At 39.5% G+C, this 16,081-nt stretch overlaps 1 protein-coding gene across 2 annotated transcripts; it reads right to left on the reverse strand.

Moving 5' to 3' along the window:
• Nucleotides 1–3,426: 3,426 nt before the first annotated feature.
• On the reverse strand, nucleotides 3,427–13,272 carry LOC134753344 (uncharacterized). 2 transcript variants are annotated; one of them, XM_063689218.1, is made up of 6 exons: nucleotides 13,147–13,272; nucleotides 12,517–13,080; nucleotides 11,842–12,411; nucleotides 8,396–8,938; nucleotides 6,999–7,108; nucleotides 3,427–3,675 (listed from the first exon to the last, which is right to left on the reverse strand). In XM_063689218.1, exons 1-6 carry the CDS (start codon nucleotides 13,199–13,201, stop codon nucleotides 3,469–3,471), a joined length of 2,049 nt encoding a protein of 682 aa, XP_063545288.1. In that variant the 5' UTR covers nucleotides 13,202–13,272; the 3' UTR covers nucleotides 3,427–3,468. The 2 variants fall into 2 exon arrangements, with proteins under 2 accessions (XP_063545288.1, XP_063545296.1); XM_063689226.1 differs by having other exon boundaries at nucleotides 12,517–13,074; nucleotides 13,147–13,243.
• Between the last annotated feature and the right edge of the window lie 2,809 nt (nucleotides 13,273–16,081).

A 16,081-nucleotide genomic window follows, 5' to 3' on the forward strand; every position in this document is an offset into this window, starting at 1 on the left:
AATTGAGGAAAGGTTTTCTAAGACCATTTTCACGTAGCAGCACGGGATCTGGTAGTTGCCCTTACTGACCCAAACCACCCTGTATACCTGGCTGATTTTTGAATTTCTAAAAGTATTGAAATGCTTAGTAGTGGAGATATATTGAAGGGAGCCACACGAAATCAAGCGCTTGAAACTCTAAAAACCGCACAAGTGCGGGTCGGACTCGCCCACCGAGGGTTCCGTACGTTTTAGTATTTGTTCCTATAGCGGCAACAGAAATACATCATTTATGAAAATTTCAACTGTCTAGCTATAACGGTTCATTAGACACAGCCTGGTGACATGCAGACGGAGAAACGGACAGAGGAGTCTTAGTAAGTAATAGGGTCCCGTTTTTACCCTTTGGATAAGGAACCCTAAAAATCGGCCCGTTTCGACCTCACGATGTCACCACATATCGAGCAAATTAGGCACTACTTAGCTAGGTCACCTGTGTTAAAGTGACATCTTTGTTAGTTATTATAAAACTTAACTTCACCATCTTGTTTAACATGGATGATCACTCACATGGACAGGCGTTGGACAAAATTTTCTCAATTTTTATTGAATTTTTCAATAATATTATTGAATAATTGGCTCCATAAACCCGCTCAGACAAACGAATCTATACTACCTAAACCTCAAAGTTTATAGTGCAAAGAATCTACGTATTTTAAGAGAAATACTGTAAATAAAATTATATGAAATTCGGAATAAGGAGAACCACTTAAATCTAAATAAATGTTGGGCTCCGCGGTTAAGAACACTACAAAATTAAAATAAAAAAAAACATATGTTTTAGGTCTAGTTAAATAAAAGCTTGTAAAAATGAAACGACTACGCTTAGCCCGCGCTTGATCAATCAATAAAATTATTTTTATTTTTTGAAAATAGAAAAATATAAAATAAATAAAAAAACAATACGAAATTTAAGTGAAAAAAAATACAAAAAGTTATGCAGCAGCATACAATTACCGGGGATCGAACCAGGGACCACCCGTTGCAAACGAAAAAAGCGACTGTTTGCAAAACACGCCACGCTAGTTCTTATGTTAGCTGACGAAATACAGCTACTCTTTCTCGAGTATAAACTAAACATCTAAATACCGCCAAAACCAGCAATACAAAATTTCTGCATTTTTTGCCGTTTAATCTGTAAACATATCTCTAAAAGAAAATACTGTTATGATATCCATACGACTATTTGTTTGGGCGCGAGCTATCACGACTCCGCCATTTTGAAAAATTTCCAAAAACCGGGTCGACAAAAAAATTCTATTTAATCATAGAATTTGGTCACAAAATTTCACGAGAATCGGTTGAGAATTGCGACCTGTAGAGGAGAACATCCGGACATACAAAAGCAAAATGCGCGAATCAAACCGTAGACCTTCGCTACGCTTCGGTCAATTAAAAAAAATATTAAAAAAATATAGGTCTCCATACAAGGAACTCATTAGGGTCGGTAATATTTTTTTTTTTTTTATTTATTTATTTAGGAAACAAACAGTCACATACAGATAAGTTTAAACTTGCAGATATACAATAAGACCTATAGTTCCATTAATTATAACATACTGATATTGATAACAAGTAGAAACAGGGCTTGTTCGGCACTGCCTATAAATAGGAAGATACACAGAAGTAACAATTGGATACACAACTAATAAAGTACCTAAGTATCAAACATGCTTACAAACATACATACGTTACATAAGACTATAGAACAATTACAATTTTTTTTTTTTAAAGCAAAGACTGCTATGGAAAAAGTAAGCTCCGCAGACCACTACTATATTTACCGAAAGACAATGAGAAGATATCTAGATTTATGAAATTAACATTGTAATCATGACAGGCTCGTCTAAAAAAAGTATTTTTGGCGAAATTAGATCTACAAAAATCGATATGGAATGTTTGGGGGTGGCGCGTGGGAATACGAGGCAATTTAAAGACAATTTTTTCAAGAAGAGTGGAAGAATCAGTAAGGCCATTTAAGAGTTTATACAGAAACATTTGGTCTATATAAACACGTCGTGTATCTAGTGGCCCTAGACTACGACGGTGTGTGCTATTCTCTGACATATTCAGACTGTGGCGGAAATTGAGCGACTTTAACAGCTTTTTTTGGATTCTTTCAATTCTTTTTATGTGAACGGTATATTGAGGGGTCCAGACGACGCTACCGAACTCTAAAATGCTGCGAAAGTAAGAGGAGTATAATACTTTTAGGGTGTTTGGATCTTTAAATGGTTGAGATAGTCTAAGTATCAGGCCCAATTTCTTGTAGGCCCTCTCGGAGATGTGGTCTATGTGTGAAATGAAGTTAAGCTTAGAATCCAAAATAATACCAAGATCTCGGACCTTGGTGATTCTATTTATGATCTTTCCTGAAAAACTATAATTGAAAAGAAGGGGACTTTGTTTATGAGTGAAAGTAATACAGTTGCATTTATCAGGGTTCAGAAGCAATTGGTTATAACCGCAATATGCGGCAAAGCTATCAAGATCGCGTTGCATGTCCAGGCAGTCGTTCTTTGTTTTTATGATTTTGAAATTTTTTGTATCGTCTGCATAAACTAGATGTCTTGAACTAGAAAACGATGAACCCATGTCGTTTACATATATGATAAATAAAAGCGGTCCTAAATGAGAGCCTTGAGGGACCCCTGAATCAATGGTTAAGTATCTGGAAGTATAGTCTCTTAGTGATACTGCCTGGCATCGGTTCTGGATGTAGGATTCAATCCACCTGTAGAGGTCTCCGTGTATACCGAGTTCGTATAATTTGTGTAATAACATAGTGTGATTAATTTTATCAAAAGCTTTTGAGAAATCGGTATACACGGCGTCAACCTGATGACCGTTGCCAATAGCGTTCAAAATAAAATCAGTGAAGGTAATAAGATTGGTGTCAACACTACGGCCACGAAGAAAACCGTGTTGGTCAGGGGAAATTATACGAATGATACAATTTGTCAATTCGGATGTAACAATTTTTTCTAATATTTTGCCAAAAATGCATAATTTAGATATGGGTCTATACTGTGTAACATATGTAACATATATAACGTAATAATGTGCGCCATTTTGAATATCTCACTTCCGGTCAAGATTTCGATCGAGCAACTGGCAAATTCGGATTCAGCGGGGTCAAATTAGGTTAAAAAACTCGGTTGCCCAAAAGTAACATGATTAGCCAGTCGAAATCGATTTTGTCAAAAATATGACCTGATATAATATGTTGGTATTCTCAGAAAAGTGAATAGTTCAGACTAACATAAATAGAAAGTCAATGGACTGAGTGAACCTATCTATTTTCTTTAATAAAAAGGGCAAGGGGAAGTTAATAAAGTCAATTTAAAATTTGCATCATGTAGATCTAATTTATTTTAAAAAGTGGTCGTATACGCGTTATCTATTGGAGAAAATGCAGATCTGATGTAGTTATATCGTGCAATCTCTGAGTGTATCTCGTATAAGTCGAGACAGGTCCAGGAAAGCGGGCATGGTGCCGTCGGTGCTGCGCCTCGTGAGCTTGGGCAGGGTGGCGTAGACCTGCGCCAGGTCGTGCAGGGTCTCCGCTACCAGCTTCTGCAGCCCGTGTCGTGTCAATCGGTTCATCCTCTCCATCACCCGAATCGAAGAAATAATCTGAAGAAGATGAATAGCATAAACATATCTAAACAAATAATACAATGGGGCAAAGTTGTTGTTTAACCTCTCGTTAAAGCAATAAATGATTTGGCTACCATATGGCAACTTTTGTAAATAAGTGGAGATGTCACGACCAGGGATGTTGCGAATATTCGCATCCGCAACCGCGGAACTTCCGCATTGTTTTCAACATGCGCATCCGCATCCGCATACGAATAAAATCGATGCGGAGCTTAATGCGGATGCGGATGTGGAAAAGGTAGGTACAGGAACGTCTTAGCGGCGCCGTAAGTGCTAGGTAATTTCGTCATTAGCCAATAGGAATCTCGTTTCGTTTTAGTGATTCGTCGATCGAGCACTTTAGCCTATGACGGACAGCGACAAGAAGTGAAAAGTTTGTTTTATTTGGACTTTAGTATAGTAATGCGATTTTGGGGCACCTATATTCTTGTTCAAATACTAATGGTTTCGTTTTTTTTTAAATAAAAATCGCTAGTGTAATATTTGACGTTTTTATGTGCATAATCCCGACATCCGCTTCCGCATCCGCGGATGTGAGCCTTTAAATATCCGCATCCGCATCCGAGGATGTCAAAAAATCGGCATCTGCAACATCCCTGGTCACGACTAGAGGCCTAGCCAAAAGCCAAAAACTACATTTTCATACATTATCTTATTTATTATACCTTTAAACGAGCAATTCTTGTATTATACCTATATATATATATTCAAAATATTTAGATCAGTATGGTTTCACTCACTATTATTTTTAGTCGCTTTTGGCGACATGTTGTTTGGGAAGTGTGTTGTGACGATCGCGGGGACATAGTGAGTGCAGTGTGCTTGAGTGTCGGTCGATACAGCTGCCCTACCAGACCTTCACTTGACGACTCCATCTGCGGACTGCCCCGCGCCCCCCGCCCCCGACCCATCAGCGCGCGCGCAACGAGCGACGAGGCGGACGGCGGACGGCGCGGGCAGTACAAGTGCACGACGTACTCGTACAGCCGCCGCGGACACTCGTGCCTGAGGAAGGATTCCCGATGAATCCGAAACATGTCGCTAAAAGCGACTAAAAATAATAGTGAGTGAAATCAGTACGTGATCTAAATATTTTGAAATATGTCTCAAGATAGTTTAATTTCGATTATATATATATATATTTGTATATTTCGGAAACGGCTCTAAAGATTTCGATGAAATTTGCTTGGGGTTTTCGGGGGCGAAAAATATATCTAGCAAAGCTCGGTCTCCCAGATATTATACGTTTATCTTAGCATTTCGTTTCGTTTTCTGCAAACGATTATCATCTTGGCTAAGCCACAGAATAACTAATAGTACTGCTAAGCCCCTTGAACTGAGCGATAGACTATACTGCTTTATGGCTAATGTCTATGGACAATCTAACCTGTCCAAAACAGTATTCAGAAGGCTGCTGGGGCTGTCCCTCACACGGCGCATCAGGGAGGCCACTCTCTTGCGCATTATGGCTTGGAAGCCGTCCACGCGAGCTTCGGCAAACATCCCCGACGCACTGCAAAATCGAGGCAACCCCAACAACACTCTGAAAACGTTATTATACTGAATGCGTAAAGCATTAAGGGATCTCTGCGTACACTTGACCCACAGGCTGCACGCATAAAAAGACTGACAAAATGCCCTAAAAAGAGTTATTTTGACACTCCCCGTACAACGTGCAAACCTGCGAGCCAACATGTTGCTTCTCACCGCTAAATGCCCTACGCTCCCACTCCACGTCAAGGTCATCAGAGAGGTCCTCAGTGACCCAGTGCCCCAGATACTTGAACTGAGTGACAGTTATCAACTCAACTCCTCCAAGTTTTAGTGGTGGTATGTACATCGGCTTTTTTGTACCCGCCTTAAACAAGAGTAGCTCACTTTTCTTGGAGTTGTATCTGAGACTGGTATTGTTCATTATTTTACCACCAACTGAGCACCCAATGCCGGCTCTGCTGAGCTCCTCGATCAGGTTGTTGACGTACAGATTGAAAAGCCGCGGAGACGTCAGACCACCCTGTCTCACGCCGCATTCCAACCTGTACTCCTTTGAGTATGATCCGGCCCATCTGACACTGTTGTTCTGGTTCTTGTACCAATATTTCATAAGGAAGACCATCTCTCTGGGTGCAGACGTCTCCCTCAAGAGCTTATCCCATAAGATATTGTACGAAACAAGGTCGAATGCCTGCCTGCCTGCCTGTCGAAGGTTGCCGCTATAACAACAAATACTAAAAACAGAATAAAATAGAGATTTAAGTGGGGCTCCCATACAACAAACGTGATTTTTGACCGAAGTTAAGCAACGTCGGGCGGGGTGACCGTTTTTATAGTTAATGGTACGGAACCCTTCGTGTGTGAGTCCGACTCGCACTTGGCCGGTTTTTTGTGTTGTCACGTAGACATAGTATATACAAGTAGTTATAGACATGAAACACGCGTATATCGGCGTATTTCGCGTAGTATAGTATTGAACCGTGTGCTTGAGCCGCAAACGCTGGCCTAAAACCGAATTGCGCCTCGTTCAGGTGTATATGACGCGCAAATTGTAGATCAAGCAGACGGTCCAAAACCTTCGCCACTATGGTTGCCAACGAAATTGGCCGATAATTATTCTTGTCGAAGGCATCACCCGTCTTATTTATTATTATGATCTGATTTAAAGATGTTTATGATTGATCTCCTAATATGACGGGTATGTCGGGTATCTCTATATACATAATTTTATATTGATAAAAATGATAAATCAAGGCATCGTCTACAATTATTGATGAAATACTTAGTAGCTAAGTATTTTGGTATAATTTATCTATTGTAAACATGGATGTGCATGGATGTAAGTAAAGGGAGGTAGATATGGCACCAGGCGCTCGATCATAAGCCATCAAATATAGGTTACGGAGCCTGTATTGAGTAAGTCGTACGGCCGACGCCAATGTGTCAAGATTGTCACAATCATCTACTAAATATTGCCTGCATTTTAGTTTTGTCAACTATGAACGTCACACGTCTATTATTAATGAAAGATCATTGATTGTAAAGCCTGACCAGGAATATACGATCACGCGCCATGTTGCGGAATTTCACTGGAACTAATATTTTCATACTATACTGAACTGTCACCCTATACATGAAAATAACGCCCTCTTGACAATGATCATATATTCTTGGTCAGGCTTTAAAAGGCAGGTCAGATGAAAATATTAAAAATATCCGACAACTATATGAAATTCAGTATAAATTGGGATATGAAAATCGATTTAAAAAGGGTTCTGACTTAGGAAACCACGTGATCGATTTACCTTTGTCTTCCAGTTGTCAAGTATTTCTGCCAATGCGTGTCCCCAGCGGTCATGTCTGTAATTTTGAATTTTATTGCGAAGCACCAGTAGATTATGATTACGACAAATATCTGTGCAAAAAAATATGTAATTGAATAAAAACCCCACATTCATATTTTAGTAAAAATATATCGTAACACATTATATTTATTAATAATAACTAAAAAAAGACCACTCCTGGTTGCAAAGGTGCCCATTGCTTATTAACCTCGCGATATTCCCGCGTTGAGTAGCTATGGATGGACGGACTTTGCACCAGAAACGACTTAGAACGGGGTCTACTAAGGTAACTTTTTGTCTGTGTGTATCTCAGGCGCAACGCACAAATTGTTTTGCGTCAGTCCTCCAGCATTCCGCTGTCTCCATCACCAAGGGGACCAAAATTTAGCCCGATCCCGGAGGAGTGCAGGTACCTACTTCTGTGGTGCTCGAACGCCAATAAGTCTCTGCCGCCGCTCCGGCTACACAAATAGCGTCCCACAATGAACACCGCCTTTGCCACGACAACAGTGCCAGTCTCAGGCCGTTTGCCGTCCGTGCGGAAAAGACCTGGTTGGCTCAAGCACGGACGGGAAGCCAGCAGACCTGAACACCATGGGTGACACGGATGCCTGATGGCATCAATTAGATTATTAGTCAACCTTTCTGTGCTCTGAGCCTTGCCATTTTGAATTTTTGAAACTTCAAGAGCTCATAACTAATTTTTATTTTCATTTGTAAAAGAACGCCGGAACTTAAGAGTCCGCAACAAACTGGGTTCTCTATACAAACATAGTTACGCTCTCATTGTAAAACGACTAGCTAGATTGCTCTGAAATTTTGTACTTACAATAGGATAAGGTATATCTATGCGTGTAATTAGTTTATGTAGCTTCAATCTCATGTCATTGTATGTGCAAAGTTTCATTAGGTACAATCCAACACGTGGTTTTAAAATGAGAACGAAATTCCGTTTGTATGGGAAGATGAAATTCGGCCAAGCTTGCTGCTGACTCTTTCTCTCTCTCTGAAGAGACTTTTTTTGGCTTCGGCTAATGATGTGGGACTTGAATCTATCGATTTTCTGCGTTACGAGCTACCAATTCAGACAACCAGCCTCATAATATCGTTCAAGTTTTATCAACCGGACTTTACATCAGTATACTGCCATTTGTACTTGTGGTTTCAAAAGTTTAACCCTACACATAGATAGAAAACATATGCTGGCGCGTGACTTACCTACAAACTACTCATTACACGATGTATCTACCTAAGAAGACACTAACATATCTATATATACACGTGCGAAAAGGTAATTCGCAACTCGTGTTGCGCCAATTTATCGTCACTCGTTGCGAATTTCCTACTATACCTATTACCTATTTGACATTCTTGTTCGTCGTCTCCTTCTGGACAATCTCTTTTGCGGTTACATATATTTTCCACTGGTACTCCTTTAGTCAAGTTTCCTTTGCACGAGTACTCGGTGATGATAGCTTTGACGGCACAGAAACGCACACACGCCACCGAACAATCGGCCAGCAAACACTTGTCAGCCATGCAGTGACATTCGTTGGTGGGTGCGACTCTTTCGTTTCCTGTTTTCGAATACTTCATTGCTTCAACAAGTTTTCGGCTGACTGCCATTAAAGACTCATACCCAGCATCTACTTCCAAAACATTATCAGCCATATTCAACACACCGATATAAATAGAAAATAGCCCTGAAAAGGCTTTGCCTCTCCAATGCTTTATTGCAGCCGCATCTGTTTTCTCTTTCATACTCTGTGCTTGTAAGTTTTTCACCGCTTCTTGTAAGTTAATAATTTTGTTAACCTGAGGGCTAGATGCCATTTTAGTAGATAGTAATTCAATAATTGAATTGTAAATTCGTGTTGCTTTAAATTTATCTGCCCCTGCACCTGTAAGATCAATGAGTAGGTAGATAGAGCGATTTAATTCATTATTTTAGTAATGATCTAACTCAACAATCAATAACTAAAGTACTTACAAAATAAAGACAACTTCATATTACTCTAAGAACAAATTAAATTACTTTCACTACACATTAAATTACTTTACATATGAAAATATTTTAATTTGAGTTTTTTCAAGTAGACACATAGGCCAAGCAATAAGAAGGTATAGAGCGAAATGCAAGGAACACAATTTTTAACTTCGTAACTTTGTTTGGACTTTGGACTAGTTAGGAGATGAACATATCAAAAGTCCCCGGCCGTAACCCTGGTGCTGGGGGGGAGAGGGGGTTTGAAGGTTCCATTTTTCGGTTTTTCGATTATATCTCGGAAACTATGCGTCTGAGCGACTTGGCAAACAACCAACTACTCTCTTCTGTACAAAATGAAAAAAGATTTAATTTGTTACAAGTTTTATTCAGTCAAGTTTTTCGATCTTATATAGTTTTTGAGATATCCGCTCTTGAAGGTTTATTTAGGGCTCTCATTTTTATCTTATCTACATCAATAAAGCTGCTAGGCCGGGTTTGGTAACGTTTTCGTATAAATCGGGGGTGCTGAATTCATTTATGGTATCAACAATACACCTTTCCGAAGTAAAACATATAAACTTTAAATAAATAACTTTTTTTAACTCCTCTTCACGCTTAAACCGCTGAACCGATTTAGTTGAAATTTAATAAATAGATGTTTTAAGTCCCGAGACAGGATATAATATAGTTTTTATCTCAAAAATCATACTTTGAAGGTGTGAAATTTGGTGTGAGGGGAATTCAGCTTCTTCGCCGAAGTTGAATTCCTGAGGTTAATACTGTTTAAATTTAGGTTTGAAGTCATGTTTGGTATCATTATCAACTAAATCAAACATGTAGACTACCCTAAATATTATTCAAATAGGTTCAGCGGTTATTGATTCGTCATACACATTTCCACCCCACTTGTCACACCCTTAAAAGATGATTTTGGTTATAAAAACTATCCTATGTACTGTCCCGGTACTCAAACCATCTCTGTACCAAATTTCAAGTAAATCGGTTCGGCGGTTTAAGCGTAAAGAGGAGTTTTATAAAAAATCATTTTTTTAAATTTTGTTTTTACTTAGGAATGGTGTCAATGTTGATACCATAAATGAATTCAGCACCCCCGATTTATACGAAAACGATACCAAACCCGGCCTAGCAGCTTCACCGATGTAGATAATAAAGATAAAAATGAGAGCCCTAAATAAACCTTGAAGAGCGTATATCTCAAAAACTATACAAGATATCGAAAAATTGACTGAATAAAACTTGTAACAAATTAAATCTCTTTTCATTTTGTAATGATTTTGTGTAAGTGGCCAAGTCGCTCAGACGCATAGTTTCCGAGATATAATCGAAAAACCGAAAAATGGAACCTTCAAACCCCCCTCTCCCCCCCCCCAGCACCAGGGTTATGGCCGGGGAATTTTGATATGTTTATCTCCTAACTAGTCCAAACAAAGCTACGAAGTTAGAAATTGTGTTCCTTGCATTTCCCTCTATACCTTTTTTTGGGCATTTATTTCCTGGCCTATTCCAGCCTGGCCTGTTTCTATTTAAACTATAAACCGAAATAAATGTCATATAAGAATGAAAAAATTACCAAAGCCTCTAGTGTCCAGAGCTGGAATCGAACCAGCGTCCCCCGTTTACCGGACAGGTGCCTGGCCTGAACCACTCGGCTATCCGGTCACGGTCAGGGACCGGCCCGCTATCCCTTATCGGGGTTTTATAAGGGTATTGCATAAGGCTTAACTCACCGTACCCTTTGCCAGACGAAACCCTTTGTTTTGCTTTTAAAAACCCTTATATAAAGCTACCACATTTGAGTAATCGGTAGCCTAAATACCCTTAATAAACCCTTATCATCCGCTCACCAACACCTTGCATATTGCTTATAAGGGTTAGCCTTATAAAGGGCTTCCCTTTTAGCATATAAGCGTGTTAGTTTAAGTTATCTACCTTGTTCATAAAGCACACATTACTTCGAATCCGAGCGATCGTCGGCGGCGACGGCGGCGTTCTTTGACTAGGCACGTATTTTCTTTCTTTTTCATACACTACCGTAGATATATACTAATCCTGTCTCTTTCACGCAAAGGGAAACCTTTATAAAAAGCGCTTAAAGATAAGGGTAACCCTTATTAAGAGCTAGCCTTATTTTTGGTTAGCTTTTCGGTAAGGGTTAGTCAAAGGCAAGGGTATGAATGGGCTTGCAGTTCAAAAGGGAAAGTCTTTCAATGTGTTAGCCGTGTTTAAGGGTTTTATCACGGAAAGGGTTGTCCGGTCCCTGGTCACGGTGGCATAGGTGGAAATTTCCAAGTATATGACAATTTCCTGAAGGCGTGTGGCTTGGGTCGAAATTTCAAAGCCGGAATGCTTGTGGCGCCCGCTGGCCATCTCTAAGGTAGAACAGTATGGTTAGACGTTCTAACCGAATCAAATCAGGTGATAACGGGCTAGTGAAGAGAGATGACGCTGCCATTAATACTCTAAGAACAAATTAAACTACTTTCTATGAAAATATTTAATTTGTGTAGACACACTCCTATTTAAACTATAAACCGATTTCGCTAGCCCGTAATCACCTGAGTTTGATTCGGTTAGCAGGTTGAACCATACTATTCTACCTTAGAGATGGCCAGGGGGCGCCACAAGCCTTCAGAATTGGAAATTTCGACCCATGCCACCGTGACCGGTTAGCCGAGTGGTTCAGGCACCTGTCCGGTAAACGGGGGACGCTGGTTCGATTCCAGCTCTGGACACCTGAGGCTTTAGTCATTTTTTCCTTCGTATGACATTTATTTCGGTTTTTCAACTTCATATTACCTGCAGTGCATTCTTTCTCATCGGATTCGTCAAAGCAGTCGACTTTACCATCACATACAAGATCTATTGACACACTGCGCGCACCAACAACGGATTTGCATCCCCATTGCCATAAACTGAATCGCTGCCAACAAGTGTTATTGCACGCAGACGTGCAGTTGTTTAGTAGACAAAACTGTCCAGTACATGTACAAACTGGAAGGGCCCATGTTTTTTTATTATTCTGCACAACTTCTACATTCTCATGTAGTGACAAACCATTTCTGCGACTAATTTCTGTTTTATATTTTTCTCGGATACATAAGCCCCCTTCAAGTGCTGCTTCCACGGAACTCACTATTTGAGTAATCTCCTTAATTTTTTTGAATAGCTTTCCTTTTTTCTTCTGTCCTTTAATGGGCGCCACGCTATTTAAGACTTCGAGTTGTTTTTTGAGGACATTGATCAATGTTTCTTTTCGAGTTTTCATTACAACTTTATCCACGCTATTTTGTACTTCTAAGCAGTGTATTGGCAAAATGTTTCTGATTTCATTTATTATTCGTTTAGCTTCAGAAAGTTTATTGTTGGCTGAAATATGTAGTAGTTTTATTTAATTAAGTAATATGAGTAAGGTAGAAAGATTTGCGAACCTTCTTACATTTATGTCGAACAAAAATAAGAAAAAAATATTACCATGAACTTTACATTGTTCTTCGTCAGAATTATCTGTACAATCGTTCTCTCCATCGCACACCTGTGCTAACGATATTACATTCCCATCTTTAGGACAGATAAATTTATCCAAATATGATATTTTTAAGCAAAGTCTTTCTTCAACACAACTGCAATCACACTCATCCTCTTCGTATTTTTCACTAACGTGTTTTGCTTTTGGTTTGTCGCTTGAGTCATCGTTTGAGTAACGAGTATTTTTTAGATCATATTTTTCGAAATCCTCTGAGTTGATTGCGTCTGCGGACTCAATTTCACCTAATTTGTTTTTACTGGCTACGATTGATTTTATGCCATCCATTAGTAGTTCTACGTATCTATCGCCACGTGCTCCAGTGAATTTAGAAGCCAATTTCAATTGATTTCTTATATTTTTCATTATTTGTGGTGTTTCTTTGAGAGAAGCATTTGCAAACGAGGACAAAGATAGATCAGTGATTTTGTTAATTATTTTCCTTACCAATATCTGGCGACGTTCCATGGGAGATTTATCATAATTATTCTTCGTACTATTACAGTCTGAAACTATTTCGTATTAATCATAATTAAGCCGGGCATCATCAAATCTAGGAAGGTCTGATAAGCACTTACCATGAATATGAGTAGCAATAATGAACAATAGTCCCGTTAAAAACGTTAATTTCATTTCTAGAGTATTTATAGGTAGTTTAGTAGGTATCAGTATAAGGCCCCGCCGCTAATAGGTACCGTTAGTACTTTTTACAGATTAATCGATAGTTTAATGTCTAATTATGCCAGACTCCATAAAAATTACCTTAATAAGCCTTCTTTCCACTTCATTAAGAATTATTAGGTATTATTTTTTCGTACTCTTGGTTAAGAGGTGATTATTTAGGGTACAGGTATACCAAAATGAGTTGATGGAAATAGCGCTCATTATCAGGCTTATGGAGCTAAATAACTTCACGATTTCTACACAATTTAATGTAATTTGCAAGAGTTGAACGACCAGAGAACCCCTCATCACAAAGACTATGGGATGATATTTTGTGCCGTGAGTGGCATAAGGGCCTGTTGGAGGGTGCCGTGGGGAAAGACGTTGCCAGGCTAAAGGCTGTTAGGGAACCTGAGTCCGGGGCATGGTTACATGCCTTGCCGACACCACACTTGGGAACCTTACTTGATAATGACACATTACGGATGGCGATTGTACTAAGAATTGGGGGCAAGGTGTGTGAGCCACATCAGTGTAAGTGTGGGGTAATGGTGGAGGCGGATGGACACCACGGGCTCAGCTGCTTGCGGTGTGTGGGTAGGATACCCAGGCACTGTGCCATTAACGATTTAATAAGGCGAGCTTTGGTGTCGGCGAACGTCCCATGCATCATGGAGCCCCAGGGTCTAAGTCGTTTGGACGGTAAGAGACCGGACGGCCTTACGCTTGTTCCTTGGGCGAAGGGCCGCAGCTTACTTTGGGATGCCACGTGTGTGAGTACTTTTGCTCCCACTCATCTCGCGCGCACGGTGAACAAGGCAGGTGCAGCGGCTGAAAGTGCTGCTAGGTTCAAGCATAGCAAGTACGCGAACCTTGAACAGGTGTATGATTTTGTCCCGGTTGCCGTCGAGACGGCTGGACCTTGGTGTGCCGAGGCCAAAGCCTTTATTAAGGATATAGGGCGACGCTTAAGAGAAAGGGGCGGCGACCCTCGCTCTGGTTCTTTCCTCGTCCAAAAGATATCCCTGGCCATTCAGCGAGGTAATGCCGCCAGTATTTTTGGCACATTTGGTCCGGGGGATAATCAGAGTGGGGGGTAATATTGTATTTGTTATAATTTAGTTTTACTTTTTTGCATTAATTACCTTTAGCTTTAAGTTTATTTGTTTTGTTTTAATTTGTTACTAACAACTATGAAGTCTGTTCTTCGAAATAAAGATGTTTTTTTATTTATTTAATGTAGGTATACATTAATCATAACTATATTATATTCGTTTAATTGACCGAAGCGTAGCGAAGGTCTACGGTTTGACTCGCGCATTTTGCTTTTGTATGTCCGGATGTTCTCCTCTACAGGTCGCAATTCTCAACCGATTCTCATGAAATTTTGTGACCAAATTCTATGAATAAATATAATTTTTTTGTCGATCCGGTTTTTGGAATTTTTTCAAAATGGCGGAGTCGTGATAGCTCGCGCCTAAACAAATAGTCGTATCGATATCATAACAATATTTTCTCTTTGTTTACAGATTAAATGTCGAAAAATGCAGAAATTTTGTATTGCTGAAATTTTTACTCGAGAGTGAGTAGCTGAATTTCGTCAGCTTAGGTAAGCATCGCACTATCATGGCGTGTTTTGCAAACATTCGCTTTTTTCGTTTGCACCGGGTGGTCCCTGGTCCGATCCCCAGTAATTGTATGCTGCTACATAACTTTTTGTATTTTGTATTTTATTTATTACACTTAAATTTCGTATTGTTTTTATATTTGTTTTTTATTTTTCTATTTTGAAATTGATTGATCAAGCGCGGGCTAAGCGTATTCGTTTCATTTTTATAAGCTTTTATTTAACTGGCCCTAAAAACTATGTTTTATTTTTGTTATTTTAATTTTCTAAAGTGTTCAGAACGGCGGAGCCATACATTTAGTTAGCTTTAAGTGGTTCTCCTTATTCCGAATTTCATACGACTTTATTTTAAAATACGTAGATTTCTTGCACCATAAACTTTGAGGTTTATGTAGTATAGATTCGTTTGTCTGAGCGGGTATATGAAGCCAATTATGCAATAATATTATTGAAAAATTCAATAAAAAATTGAGAAAATTTTATCCAACGCCTGTTTGTGTGAGTGGCCTTTACACTATCCATGTCAAACAAGATGGTGAAGTTGTTTAATAATAACGTAATAACTAACAAAGATGTCACTTTAACACAGGTGTCCTAACTTAGTAGTACCTATTTTGCTCGGTAGGTGGTGACATCGTGAGGTCGAAACGGGCCGATTTTTAGGGTTCCGTACCCAAAGGGTAATAACGGGACCCTATTACTAAGACTCCTCTATCCGTCTGTCTGTCACCAGGCTGTATCTAATGAACCGTGATAGACAGTTGAAATTTTCACAAAAGATGTATTTCTATTGCCGCTATATATAACAACAAATACTAAAACCTACGGAACCCTCGGTGGGCGAGTCCGACCCGCACTTGTGCGGTTTTTAGAGTTTCGAGCGCTTGATTTCATGTGGCTCCCTTCAACATTATCTCCACTACTAAGCATTTCAATACTTTTAGAAATTCAAAAATCAGCCAGGTATACAGGTTGGTTTGGGTCAATGCGGGCAGCTACCAGATTCCGTGCTGCTACGCGAAAATGGTCTTAGAAATCCTTCCATCAATTTCAAATTAATGAAGAATGGGGTTTACAGATTTTGGAAAAAACATGTACCTACAGGATGCGAGAAAAAGGTAATTTTTGACAAACTTTTTTTTCACGTGAAACGAAAGGTGCACGTCTTTAAAAACCCGTAGAGGGGCTCGGATCGAAAATCTATATTAACGAAAGTGTTATGG

This window comes from Cydia strobilella, chromosome 2 (assembly GCF_947568885.1).
Source record: "Cydia strobilella chromosome 2, ilCydStro3.1, whole genome shotgun sequence".
Lineage (NCBI taxonomy): Eukaryota > Metazoa > Arthropoda > Insecta > Lepidoptera > Tortricidae > Cydia > Cydia strobilella.